Here is a 12,911-nt window from a genome sequence, read left to right on the forward strand (position 1 = left end):
GTCGGAACGGACACGCAAATCCTGGCTGACACACACCCACAAACACACACACAAAACATACATTGTGGGGACCTCACTGAATGCCCATTGGGGTCCGCTTCATGTAGGTCATGCTACTTGGGGAACATCTTTGTGCAACAGCTGCGTCCCTCTTCGAAGTATCACATGTGACGCATGCATAAATGTGCACTTTAACACACATGTACACTAGTACTTGCCGGTGCACATAAGCTGATAACAAATGGATGCTTATCTAGCAGAAGTGAAGTAACTGCATTTTTGTAGAGTTACTGTCAAAGGACGGTGAGCCGCAACTGCAACCACAACACCTTTGCATCATTTTTTGATATTTGGCATGACATTTAATGCAAGAGTGTTGCATGCGAGCAGTTTTAATAAGTTGTTCCACCGTGGAGCTGGCTGGTTGATGCCGTTGAGAGGTATCACGATGAATTAAATGGCTCTGCTGTCATTTGGTTCTGGTGGCATATTGGCTATCGCTGGCAAGGAACAAATGTCAAAAAGATAAAGCGACGCCGTTGTGAGAGGACATTGGCTATGAGTTAAAAAAAAGGTCATGGGAGCGCAGAGGGAGGGTGCACTGGAACAAATATTCAGGCATACATGCAAACATATTCAAGCAGGAGCTGTGTCATGTGCCTGAGGTTGACTTTTTCCAGTTTGAGATGTTCTGATTTTAAAAGTCTGCTGCAGTCAGAGCGAATCAGAGAAGAAAATCTGCAGCGTGGTGACAGTTAGGAGCAAGTACCGCTCAGCGCTAGCTCTGGGCTGCGCTTACGACACTTGTTTGTGTTGGCTTTCTGATACTAATGTGATGAAAGTGACATTGACATCATTCACAATGTGGATGCTTGAAAAAAAGGTGCATTTTTGACATACAATGTGTGTGTGTAAAAAAAAAAAGCAGTCCTGACATGACATGAATGTGTGAAAATGAGTTGGCTGTGATTCCTTAGTTATGTCATGTCAAATTGCGAAGACTTCCCAAAAAGTCTTTCTTCTGGAAAAATATTACTACATATTCATACTACGTTTAGCTCTGACTCAGGCTTTTTGCAGTCTTTAAATTTCAAAACCTTACATCATCTCTGATCGACAGCTCACTCACTGTTCGAATCGTCACTGGCTGAATGACATGTCAATCAATACTGACAGCAGCTTGATTGGTCGGTTCTGTCACTGAGTCGTGTGTATTGAACGTTGCTTCCTATTCATTACTCCATGTAGTATGTTTAATCATAAACACCAATTATTATCTTTAGCAGCAGTTTGTTTCCGGTGAGATAGGATTTAGCATCTCGTGAGATTGAGTTCGACCTTTTTGATTTTTTTCCATTAACTTTTTATTTCTGAACAATCTCTTGAAAAAAGACCAACCTTAAAGGACAACCGACGTCACTTTTTTGTTTCTGAACTGACATCAGAAAAACGTTTTATAGCATCTAAAATACCCAAAATATGCAGTATGATATATTTATTCAAATGCAAAACACCAATAAAAATGACTTAAAGTGTCCAAAATCTGAAAAAAATTGAGCTGCGAATTGGACATTTTCAGAAAGTTCCGCCCCCAGTTTGTGACGTCAAGCCAAGACGTCTTGCATTGCTTGAGAATCAAAACAATGGCTTCAGATTCGGAAAATATGCTTTTTTGTTACACCTCCAGTTATGAATATGATTCAAATAGTTCTGAAGAGGAAAGCATACATGTTTGCAATCGATTGAATAATTTATTCTGTGCCATTTTGAGGCAACATTGGGGAGAAACGATCACCAGAAAAGAGGCATGAAATGGCGACCTCCTGTGGCCACCTCCGTTTCCACAGGCTGATAAATTCCTTATATGGAGCTTGGACACCCTCTTCCGTCGGTTTTTGGGTGCAACACAAGGTTTTCAGACCAAACAATACAGCAAAATACATTGACGTGATGGACGGACTGCTACAATGTGTCTTTTTTCCGGTCAGCGGGCGGTCCTTTAGTGACATCACGTACAAAAACAAAACTTCCTGAATATTCAGCGCAAGTCTTAAAATGTAAAATATAGCTATATGCGGTGGAATCTTTTTAAAATACGCTCAGTAGAAGTCATTTGAAGCCATTTTACAAATTATGGACACAACTTGTCCGGAGATGTCGGTTGTCCTTTAAAAGGGACGCTAAGAAAGCAAATTGACAAAAAAAAATAATATATATAGGAAGGTACTGATTTATTAACACTTCTGGCATGTGCCATCACATGCTATCACATTTCTGACAGTGTGTTTAATTGCTTTGTTGTTTTTCAAGAGTTCATCAGGATTATTTTGACGCTTCGATGATAACGAGGAGTGTTAAAAAGTGTGATCGGCAAGCAAACGAGCATTCAGCATTAGCTAATGTGTATTTTATTGTTGTTCTATTTTACAGTTTGTTCATAAATGCTAAAGAACATTGAGGAATTACAACAATATTAAATAACAATATTTCATCATGATGGCAATTTAATCGTGATGCAGACGGTTCATTTAATTTTTTTAAATTGAAAAACAAATCAGATGTTGGCTGGAATCAAATATATTAAGTTCCATAAAACTTCAATATTATAATGTACAGAAATTGTAACTCTTAGAATAGTAATCAAGGCTGGACATTGGACAAATTTGGGCAGGATTAAAAAATATTGATGTTATATCATATTATTTTCTTTATGGACTAAAACTAATACAGATGTGAAATAACAGTACACGGAGAAACTTAACAAGAAGCTGCACCTGCTGTAAAGAACTATTGATGCGTGCAATGTTGATGATGTGAATACGCTTCACTGAATAGCAAGAAATGCATTCTTCGTTTTTACACCTGCAAATAGTGTGAAGGTTCATTCAATGAGACGTGCATCCCCGTTCAGCCCTCATGGATAAAAACATCAAAAGCGTAGCATATCTCTGTGGCTCTTTTCTTCTTTCTGGACCGAGTGAAAGAATGATTTTGCTTGCTTAAAACAAGCCTTCCAAAAGGTCTACCTGATGCTCAGCAACAGGCGAGGGTAGAACCTACAAAGTTAACCCCGTTAATTAAGCATTATATATTTAACAGCAACCTTGGTGTGCCAGCTCAGTGAAGCGGAACTTGGATCTGTCAGACGAAATTGTTGGAGAAAGCCACGTGGGTTTTTTTCCCCATATTTCCACAGTGTGACACGAAGTCCACAGAGTGACATTATGTGCTGAGATTGTCAGATGGGAGTAGCTTCTAAATGCATAAACAAGGATGCGGTCAGTTTGAACATACTTCAGCCTAGAACCAAAAAGGTTCTAGGATACGAGATGGAGGACAGGAAAAGCCTCTTTGTACACATTATGTATTGTTTTCGTTTGTATTTTCTTACTTTTAACACACTGCGGTTGTATCATTTGAAACATTGACCGACTGTGCCTCAGAAAGTTGTACTGACCGTGACTTTATGTTGTCCGGTGAGGTTGGGCCACTCGCACAGTAATTGACTCTCGGACAGGGTTAGAACGCAAGGAGTTTCTCCGATGAGGACCGTGTAGTTCAGACGACTGTTACCCGGGATCAGGTTGCGACCCTAAATGAAAGAAAATATAAATACAATGAAGAGAAAAAATACTCATTCATGACCAATATCCAGTCATTTGTTTTCTTGATTACTTGTCCTAATTCAGGTGAACAAATGAGCTGGAGCCCATTCTAGCTGATTTTGAACATGACCCGGCCCACTACCTGGATTATAAGCCAAATGCAGTCTTCAACGTCAATCCGATGACATGACCAATCGCATGGCACATATAAACCAACATCCATTCACACTCACATGCAGTAGGTATAATTCAGAGTCTGCAATGAGCTAAATATGCACCCTGATGCAGGACTTGTATGTTCCCTTCGTAACAAAAATTGTGGAACATAAGGACTTCATTTTCACTAGGAAGGAAGATGGGAAATTAGCTACAAGTGCAGGAAGATGAATGCAAAACGATATGAAACCTGGCAAGAAACTTCAGGAAAGAGAGCTGAATAGAATCTCGAACCGAAAACCATACGTGGGACTTGAGAGAAGTGAGTGAGAAGTGATGACTTCTGCGTCTCCTGTTGCTTTAGCAGTGTGACACAGAGACAGGTTCCACTTTGTAATCCCAATGTCTCCGCAGGTGTCCGTAACCCACTATGCAACCTTACAAACATCTTCCATTTCACAGAAGAAAAACTCGCAAATGCAGATGCAAGTATTCATATCGACTACCTCACGCATGCAAAATGGATACAAAATCGGGACCTCGGTTGACTTAGTGATATTTTCATGACACACACACACACAAAAAAGTCAGGTGTCTCTGATAAAAGTCAATAATAAAGAAAAATCGGATCTTTTTGATTGTGTTATCCGTAAAGATATGCGACTTTTTGGCTAGCCAAGAATTGCTTTTCATACACGTTTGCTGTAAGCATGATTTAGAAAATGTCGGTGATGATAGATGACAACAGAATTTGACCTAAATTTGACGTCACCTTATATGAATAACAGAACTAAACTGTAAACTAAGGAGGACCTGTGTTTGTAAGATTATGAAAATGTCATTCACATGAAAAATCAACATTTGGGAAATTGCACTGTTTTATGTTTGCATTGTGTTCCCAGCTACAACATTTTAGTTTAGTGTGGGATAAACAGGATTGATTTGAGACAACTTGGGGTCTTTGCAGCTCCTTGGTCAAATGGCCCATCCACCATGACGAAAATTGGAAAGACTTCAAATGGACACTATGTGTGAGGAAAACGGTGGGTGCTGTTGTGGCCACCAGGAACACAGTGTCAACCCAATATAATGGTTTTGTCCCTGATTAAATGAAATATTTCAGGGATGAAACTTGAATGACTATAATGCATTAAAAAGGGAATCTACATCAAGCAGCGTTTTTCACCTTCAGTATCAGCGGAGATGTTGGTTTGAGCTCCATTATCCCTGATAAACTGAGGGGTTCAAACACAGGGTCGGGATAGTAGCTGAACGTCTCATTGACCACCACTAAGGAGTTCACATTGTCCATGTAAAAGCCAATCTCATCCGGATTGGTGCCGGTTTCAGAAAAGCCTAGCTCAGAGTCTGCCACAGATGGAGCGAGGCAGACCATGACTGAGTTGTTGTACACTGTACAGTTCTGTAAACGAGAAAAGCAGAGAGAGGACATACGAAGTTAGTTGAACAATGCTAACATTGATGTACTATTACCTAGAGCACAGGGGTCAAAGTCAAGGCCAGGGTACTAAATCTGACCCAGCACATCATTTTATTTGGCCCGCGAAAGGAAAATCAAGCATGTTAAGGGCCATGATGATGTCCGAAACAAAATTTCAAATTGTCGTATGAAAACCACAATTCCAGCCATTATTATTGGCTTCTAATTTGAAAAATAGTTATTCCTTAATTTGTTATGCACTCTATATTTAATATATGGGGGGGATAAAACATTCTTTCTAATGGCTTCCCTAAATTCATAATGGCCCTGAGTGGAAACCTTTGGTCTAACACAACCCTTTTCGAATAATTTTGACAGCCTCCAATCAATCTCAAAATGGTGTCATCATAACCCCATATGACATTTTAAATGATATTCTTTGACATGATAGCAAAGTGAAGTAGCGTTTGCTAAATTGGCGGAGTGTTTAAGACATCTGACTTATAGTCGAGGGGGACCTGGGTTCGATGATTTCATGCAACAATAATGATAACCTATAACCTGATAACATACAACCTAGAACAACAAAGGTCCATAGTTATATCTTCTGCATGAGATTTCACATTTGAAGAACAAAATTCAGGTCAAATTGAATATAGTGACTGCATGTTCAAATCACCCTACCATGCATATGTTTTGAAATGTGGAAACAGCAGTACCCAAAGAAAATCCTTGCAGGCATGTAGAGAACATGCAAGCTAAACACATGAAGGACCTGCAATCAAACCCCATAACTCCGTAGTGAAAGGGCAACACACTAACCGCTTGACCATCAGGACCCCAATTTATTAATTTCAATCATTATATCACCATTATTAATGGTGTTTCTCTCATTTTGTGACAGAATAATTGCAGGTGCGGCTGTTGTGATAACTTGCATGTTAATAAATTATTCGAGTCTAAAATCATGTCTAACGCTGACCTGAGGTTGAAAGAGAAGAGGACAAGTGATCAACACATTTTCTGACACTTCAAGGAGAAGACCCTGGGGAATGCTGACTGTGCCATGTCAGATTATGCTCGGTTGGAAGTAAATAATGTACGTATAGAGAACTTGAGCAGATATCTGAGCTTGCAAACAGCCTGTGCAAGCACCTACGCTAAGAAGTGGATTTTGATTTATAATTCAAACCTCTGTAAGGCTAGGAGATGAAGTCAATAATTCAAACCACACGGACTTGTTCATATTCAACAATGATCGTGCAGTGAAAGTAGTTTCCCTTATAATGCAGCATCGCCATCGCTTCCCCTCCGCTGATACTCACTCTTTAAAAAAAAAACGAAAAAACTAAAATGGAAAACTCGAGTGGGTGAGAGTTTGTCACAATTATACTTACGTGAAAAGACTCCGCCTGACCATATTTGGCCCTTATTTTAGGTTCCCGGATTGTTGCAAGGTTGGTCCCACTCACTGTTAATAGAGTTCCACCACTGTCGTGATGAAAGAAGACATTGGTACTTTAAAGCAAAAACAACCCTCACTACATCGGAAGAATATATAAAATATTAATGAAAAGGTTTCTTCAGCCGTCATCTGTACTTCTTTGAAGGCGTCGGATGTTTCGCTTCTTATTCAAGATGCTTCTTCAGCGAACGAAGTAGTATAGACCATATATATATATATGTTCCGGGATATATATATATATATATATATATATATATATATATATATATATATATATATATATATATATAGAGAGATATATCCCTACTGTCCAGACATGGCGGTGCCAGACACTGCTATGATAGGTCCCTGCTTTCAAGTTGGGGGGAGCAGAGGACTACTCCCTGCGGCTCCACTGATTGTTCCTGTTGTCCTGACTAACTACTGGCCTGATTGCCCCACTTCCTCCGGTATCATCTCATTAGCATTAAGAAACGTACGACACCTTCAAAGAAGTACAGATGACGGCCGAAGAAACCTTTTCATCGATGGACCACGCCTGTACGACTGAGAGCTTACACAGACGTAATATATAAAATAAGTAGAGAAAAGAAATACAGTAAAGTCTCGTTATATCGATATTCAAGGGAGTCCGGAAAAATATCGATATAACCGGGACTATCGATATATCCGACCCTGTTTGCATGTAATTTTCTCCGTGCGTGCATAGAAATAGTATCGATATAACCGGGACTATCGATATATCCGATATCGATATAACGAGACTTTACTGTATATGTATTCATTCATGCTTTACATTTTTATGAGAAAACCCTGCACATTTTGTAAACATTTTATGTCATGTCAAAGTAAACCATTGACTCGATACCGTTTCCAACAACATTGCTGTGGAATAAAAAAATCATGGAGTGAGTCCCATTATTGATTGATTTTGCTAAATGATCCACTCCTCAGCTGGCAGCTGCCTTAGCTGTAATTTATCTGCTTTACAAACTACACACTCACTTACATCCATCACTTACGTCCCTGCGCTCAATTATAATTGATCATGGATTCAGCTGGTCTACAAGCACTGCCACTTAAGGATGACTCGATCAAATTTAAGATTGGGGTGAAAAATGCTGAGGTTGTATTTGATTCAAGTGTACAATTGAAGACTTTTTGATGGCTCCGAAAAGTCACATGACTTCCTCTAATATGAGCCTCGATGGAAGTGCTCGCTCCAACAAGAGCAGCAATCGTTAAAACTAGAATTCAATTGAAAAAATAAAAAAAAGAGTTTTGCAACCTTCACTGTTCCCTCCGTCTTTGTTTTGGATCCCAGATGAGCACTTGTCATTGACGCAAGTTAAGTGCTCTGTCTTCATCCAAATGGATCATCATCGGACTTGTACGACGACGGTGCTCGAACACTCCCTTTAAATACCTTCCCTCACTTATCACCGCTCGAGCAAAAGTGCCAATTCTCTACTGACACGCAATGCCAGACAATGAGACAGAGATGATCAAATGTGATTTCACGTCTAATCGTCTCATCATCCTTTCTATTTGAACCAAGCTGTGACGGTGACATTGTCGGGACCATGCCAGCGAAATCAAAATATACTGCCATTTTCTGTAAATGTAACGGAAGATGTTTTCATATGTTTGTTTTGGTTCCCCCTTTTTATCTTGACTTCACACACGAGTTTTGAACCATTTTTCCTGTGTTAGACCATAAGTATTTTTTATGTAATTTTCTCAAAATTGCTATCTCCTCGAGCAAAAAAAAATACTCTCCTGTTGGATGTCATTAAATGCTAACCAACCTAAAGCTTAACAACAAATAAGTTACATTATACTACCCAATAAATGTGACTGGTCTGTAGTAAGAGAGACTCATTGCATCATTTTCCCCATCATTTCATGACAATTATCCATCCACCCACCCAACCATCCATTCTGTATGTGAAAACTGCAACCATTGAGAAAAGTGTAAGCTTCATAACATTTATTGAAAGTTACAGCCAGGGCCTTTAGTTTTCAAAACATTGAAAATTATAATGAATTTCAAATGATAGGGTGAGGTAGTTTGCAAAAAAAAAAAATGCTTTCCCAATCCTGTCTCTGCCCTTTTGACAAAGCTTTAATCTTGTTTCACGTGGAGTTTTGAGTAAATGTTTATTTACTTATCAATTTACATTCACCGCAGTACTCCATTCGACGAAGCTATAAAAAGCTGTGCATTAAGATTTAGCTGAGGCGAAAACTTCGAAGCGTGATTGTCGTTAGGCGTAAGCTGACTTTTTAATTAACACTCAGAGTCAAAGCTTGAATGGCAAATTGACGATGACAACCTCACACTCTGCCGTTGATCACTTCCCATGGCCAAATTGGGCTTTATATGATGACAAATCTCTGGAGACACCATCAATTCATCTCCGTCTAAAGCCAGTGTCAACTCTCATCTGGAATTGACATATGCCCCTGTCTAGATGTAATATGCGGGACGGATTCCTTGACTTTGAAAATTAATCTGGCTACTCGGCCAATATAAATGACGGCCGAAAAAGAAAGCAGAGTTTAATTCTTTACCAAAGTGATAATATATCTTGTGGTCTTTAATGACAAAGATAGAACTCAGTTTCTCAGTTTGTTAAGCCAATGTCAGACCGCTTAGTGTTTCTAGGTGTGAATATTAAGCCTGAGAATGCTCACGCCAGTACGCTTATTCTTGTCTGAGCAATAGAGCGTCAGAGAAACTAACAATGTATGTTGCTATGAAATTGTACGGTCAACCAGCCGGAACCATTTGTGATGAAACGATTATGAGTCATGCATTTCTTTGGTGGTCTTTATTGTGATATCAAAATACATATGTGATATGAATCTACTGGAATAAAATGTTGTCGGTTATTCAATGAGACAAGTTTACCTGGCAATGCTCCAGTCAGGTTCAATCCTCAGCACAGTGGGGTCTTCGGTATAATTAAACTTGACCTCTGGGCTTCTGAGCACAGCGTCATCGATGTCCACCAAGACAGGTGCGCTTCCTGGAGCCAGGCCAGCTGGCGTGATGCACACGATCTCATGGGCATTTCTCCTGGATGAACAAATGACTTTGGTTGTTCGGACTCAGATTGACAGTTGTAATATGTCCAAAAGTGCCAGGTCCACAAAATTTAAAAAATGTACAATTAACCTTCTAGAACATAGATTTGAACAAAATATAGGATTTGATATACATATAGGATTCATTGCAGGAAATTATTTGTGTTTCTTACTGCATTCAGTTTTGTCAACAGCAAGAAAAAAGCATACTCAATTGGATTAAAAAAAAATTGAAAATATGTGAAGATAATTTACAAAAATGCACTAATGAGCATAGAGTGGGGTGTATCTTTTCGATCTGTGCATATTAAAAGGCTGCAGCTACGTATGAATGATGCAGACAGCTAGTGTGTATGTGTGTGCATACGGTTTGCGTAGTGTTATGCTTACTATTTATATTGCATTTATCCACACAGTTCTGTCAAGCTACTTAATCAAATATACACGTGGTACTTTTTATGTGTAGGCAGCTTGACATGACTACGCAACAGTAATGCGCTGTAGAGATACTTTGGTGCAGGTATGCATTCAATTAGTTTGAGTTGATTCTCGATCACCTCGGTCAGGGTAAAGCAGACTCGTGGCTGGTGTGCAATACCGTGGTTGTTCAAGGCTGTTCAACTTTTGCAAAATACCTTTTATGTATTCCGTTGTAATGTTGTTTTATTCATAACCTCCATTTACTGTAACATAGAGACTAGATAATATAGAATTCCTTGTTGCATTCTCACCACAGCAACCTTGACAAGAGTATACAAACACAACGGCACAGTTCAGGTCTGATGAAGACAGAATTGCAGTGAAGTGGAATCAGCTGGATTTACTGTGAGGGGAGCGGTCGTGCGACAGTAACGACTGCAGCAACATCAAAGCTTCCACACAGTAGTTGCTTCAACACAGATTAGCAGCATGGTGCTAATCCCGACGTTTGACATGCGTGCCACTGTTATGATATCCCGGAATGCTTTTCTTGCGTGAGATTAAGCAAAAACCTGTGAGTTCAGGCGAAACGTTGCTTCGCGCCTGTAAACACGACACACATCTGCCAACACTGGCACCATGACCGTCTCAATGGTGATGACACCCTTATTTCTCACACATGAACAACTACTTTAAAGCAATTATCACATTTTTTTCCCCATTCCATTTTTTTTCAGTTACATTCCCAAGATTTCCAATCCCAATGTCATTGAGCATCAAACTGTCACACAATGGTAGCAACGAAAGAACAACATATGTAGTTGAGAGCAACACATATAATCTTACCTTTTAAAGTGGCAGGGCTGGGGTCCAATTCTGACAGAAACGGAGCTGCCTGCATTGAGGTAGCTCCCTTCTATAGTGACCCGGGTACCTCCAGATATCGGACCATGGGAAGGCTGGATGCCAGTGAAAAATGGTGTCTGGAGAAGAGGGATATGTAAACAAAGACCTGTATTGTCAGCAGATTATTTTTTTTTCAGATCGACTATAGTCATTCAATGAAGCCCTTTAATGTTATTCACGATATCTACAAATAAAATAAAACAAAAATAAATTTTGGACCTCATCATCGATATTTGATGAACTTTAAGCTCCTAAATTTCTCGACACCAAATTCGTCTAAGCATGCATTTGCCCTGCTAGGACAGAGAAGGTCTATGTTTCGGCTACTTCCAATTATATCCCACACTTTGATAGTTTCAGTTCGGAAAATTTATAGGCAAAACTGTCAAATGGCAAATGTTTCGAGGCTTAAGCACGTTTTCATGACAAATAACAAAGGGCTACATGGTGAAGGTATTTCAATGGTTGATGTTACTATTGTGAGTCCTTACCACAAACGTGAACGGCCTAGGAGAAAGCGCCCTGTAGTCATTAACGCAGTTCCTCACGCACACCTCGACCTGAGCCTCTTGTACTCGGTATCCTGTTGCATCATTCAGCAGACATACTATTCTGATAGTTTGAAGGATGACAGCAAGACGGGAGAATGAGCTCAGAGTGAAATACATCGTTTGTGAACACAATAAAATTATATCAATGAAGACTAACTGCTAACATGAAAACTTTCATTGCGTTAGTCAGGATTTCATTGTCTGAGCCTGTGAGTTAAATGATAATTGAACTGTGCGACTAAAAAAACACAAATACAGAAACATACATGTACATGTAAAAAGGAAGCCGAATGTCACGATGTGAAGGTTAATTGAAAGGAATGTTTTATCCCAAATTTAATCTCCACATCTCCTTTCTGAACAGACTGGGCCAATGAGAGATGTTCAAATTTGCCTGAATGTTATTCCGAAACCATTCAGAAACCCACAGAGGAGTAAATGTCATGATAAAGGGATGGGAAAGTAGGGGAAAGCACATTTATAGGGAGTAATGGAGGGAAACAACAGATGGAATCCTATTATCGTCATACACAAAAATTTGATGTCTCATTGAGTATGTCTCGGTTGTGTCAACTAATAAATTGTTCTGAATTGCATAGGGGAATGCAGGATTCCTTTTGGTCAATTTATGTTTTAGGTTTTCAAAATTATTTTCTTCAGGTACTCTGGAATAACTCCTACATTCCAAAATTATGCATTTTAGGCGGATCAAACTCTAAATAGATGTTTGGGGCAAATGTTCTTGTCTAGTTGTGACTGCCTGGCGACCGGCCGGTCCTATACAAAGCACTTTGTAGATGAAGACAGAGCTCCAGCCCTGCATCGATCTACAGATGGATCCATTGTCTCTTCGAATGTTGTGAAAATGCTGTGACTTATGACAAATGACACCTTTGTGATTGCACCTGAAATTTGACAACGTAGGAGTCTGTCCTCCATTTTACCTCTCGGCACTCAGGTACTCTGTCTCGATGGGGATGCAGGGCACCTTGCCTAACCTGACGCCCATTTGGATGTCTCTAAAGTGTAGACCGAGGTTTTCTCCAAGGATGGTCACTCTAGTCCCCCCTTGTCGGGGTCCTGTATCAGGAAACAACTGGAGAGAGAGAGAGAGAGAGAGAGAGAGAGAGAGAGAGAGAGAGAGAGAGAGAGAGAGAGAGAGAGAGAGAGAGAGAGAGAGAGAGAGAGAGAGAGAGAGAGAGAGAGAGAGAGAGAGAGAGAGAGAGAAATTACATTCAATATATTTCACTCTCATCTCCTAATTCAGTGTTAAAATT

The 12,911-nt window shown here is 39.7% G+C and overlaps 1 protein-coding gene across 2 annotated transcripts in view; it reads right to left on the reverse strand.

Annotated features, from left to right (window-relative positions):
• The window catches only part of LOC148904005 (plexin-A1-like), a 162,613-nt gene that overhangs the window by 25,997 nt on the left and 123,705 nt on the right, over positions 1-12,911 (reverse strand). For both annotated transcript variants that reach the window (XM_089012558.1, XM_089012549.1), the window contains exons 13-19: positions 12,579-12,730; positions 11,575-11,695; positions 11,024-11,160; positions 9,582-9,749; positions 6,600-6,693; positions 4,948-5,184; positions 3,458-3,592 (exon numbers count right to left, since the gene is read on the reverse strand). In XM_089012558.1, coding sequence (XP_088868684.1) covers positions 3,458-3,592; positions 4,948-5,184; positions 6,600-6,693; positions 9,582-9,749; positions 11,024-11,160; positions 11,575-11,695; positions 12,579-12,730 — 1,044 coding nt within the window. The remainder of the gene's footprint in view (positions 1-3,457; positions 3,593-4,947; positions 5,185-6,599; positions 6,694-9,581; positions 9,750-11,023; positions 11,161-11,574; positions 11,696-12,578; positions 12,731-12,911) is intronic.

Source organism: Hippocampus bargibanti, linkage group LG01 (assembly GCF_051943395.1).
Source record: "Hippocampus bargibanti isolate YZ-2025 linkage group LG01, ASM5194339v1, whole genome shotgun sequence".
NCBI classification, from domain to species: Eukaryota; Metazoa; Chordata; class Actinopteri; order Syngnathiformes; family Syngnathidae; genus Hippocampus; species Hippocampus bargibanti.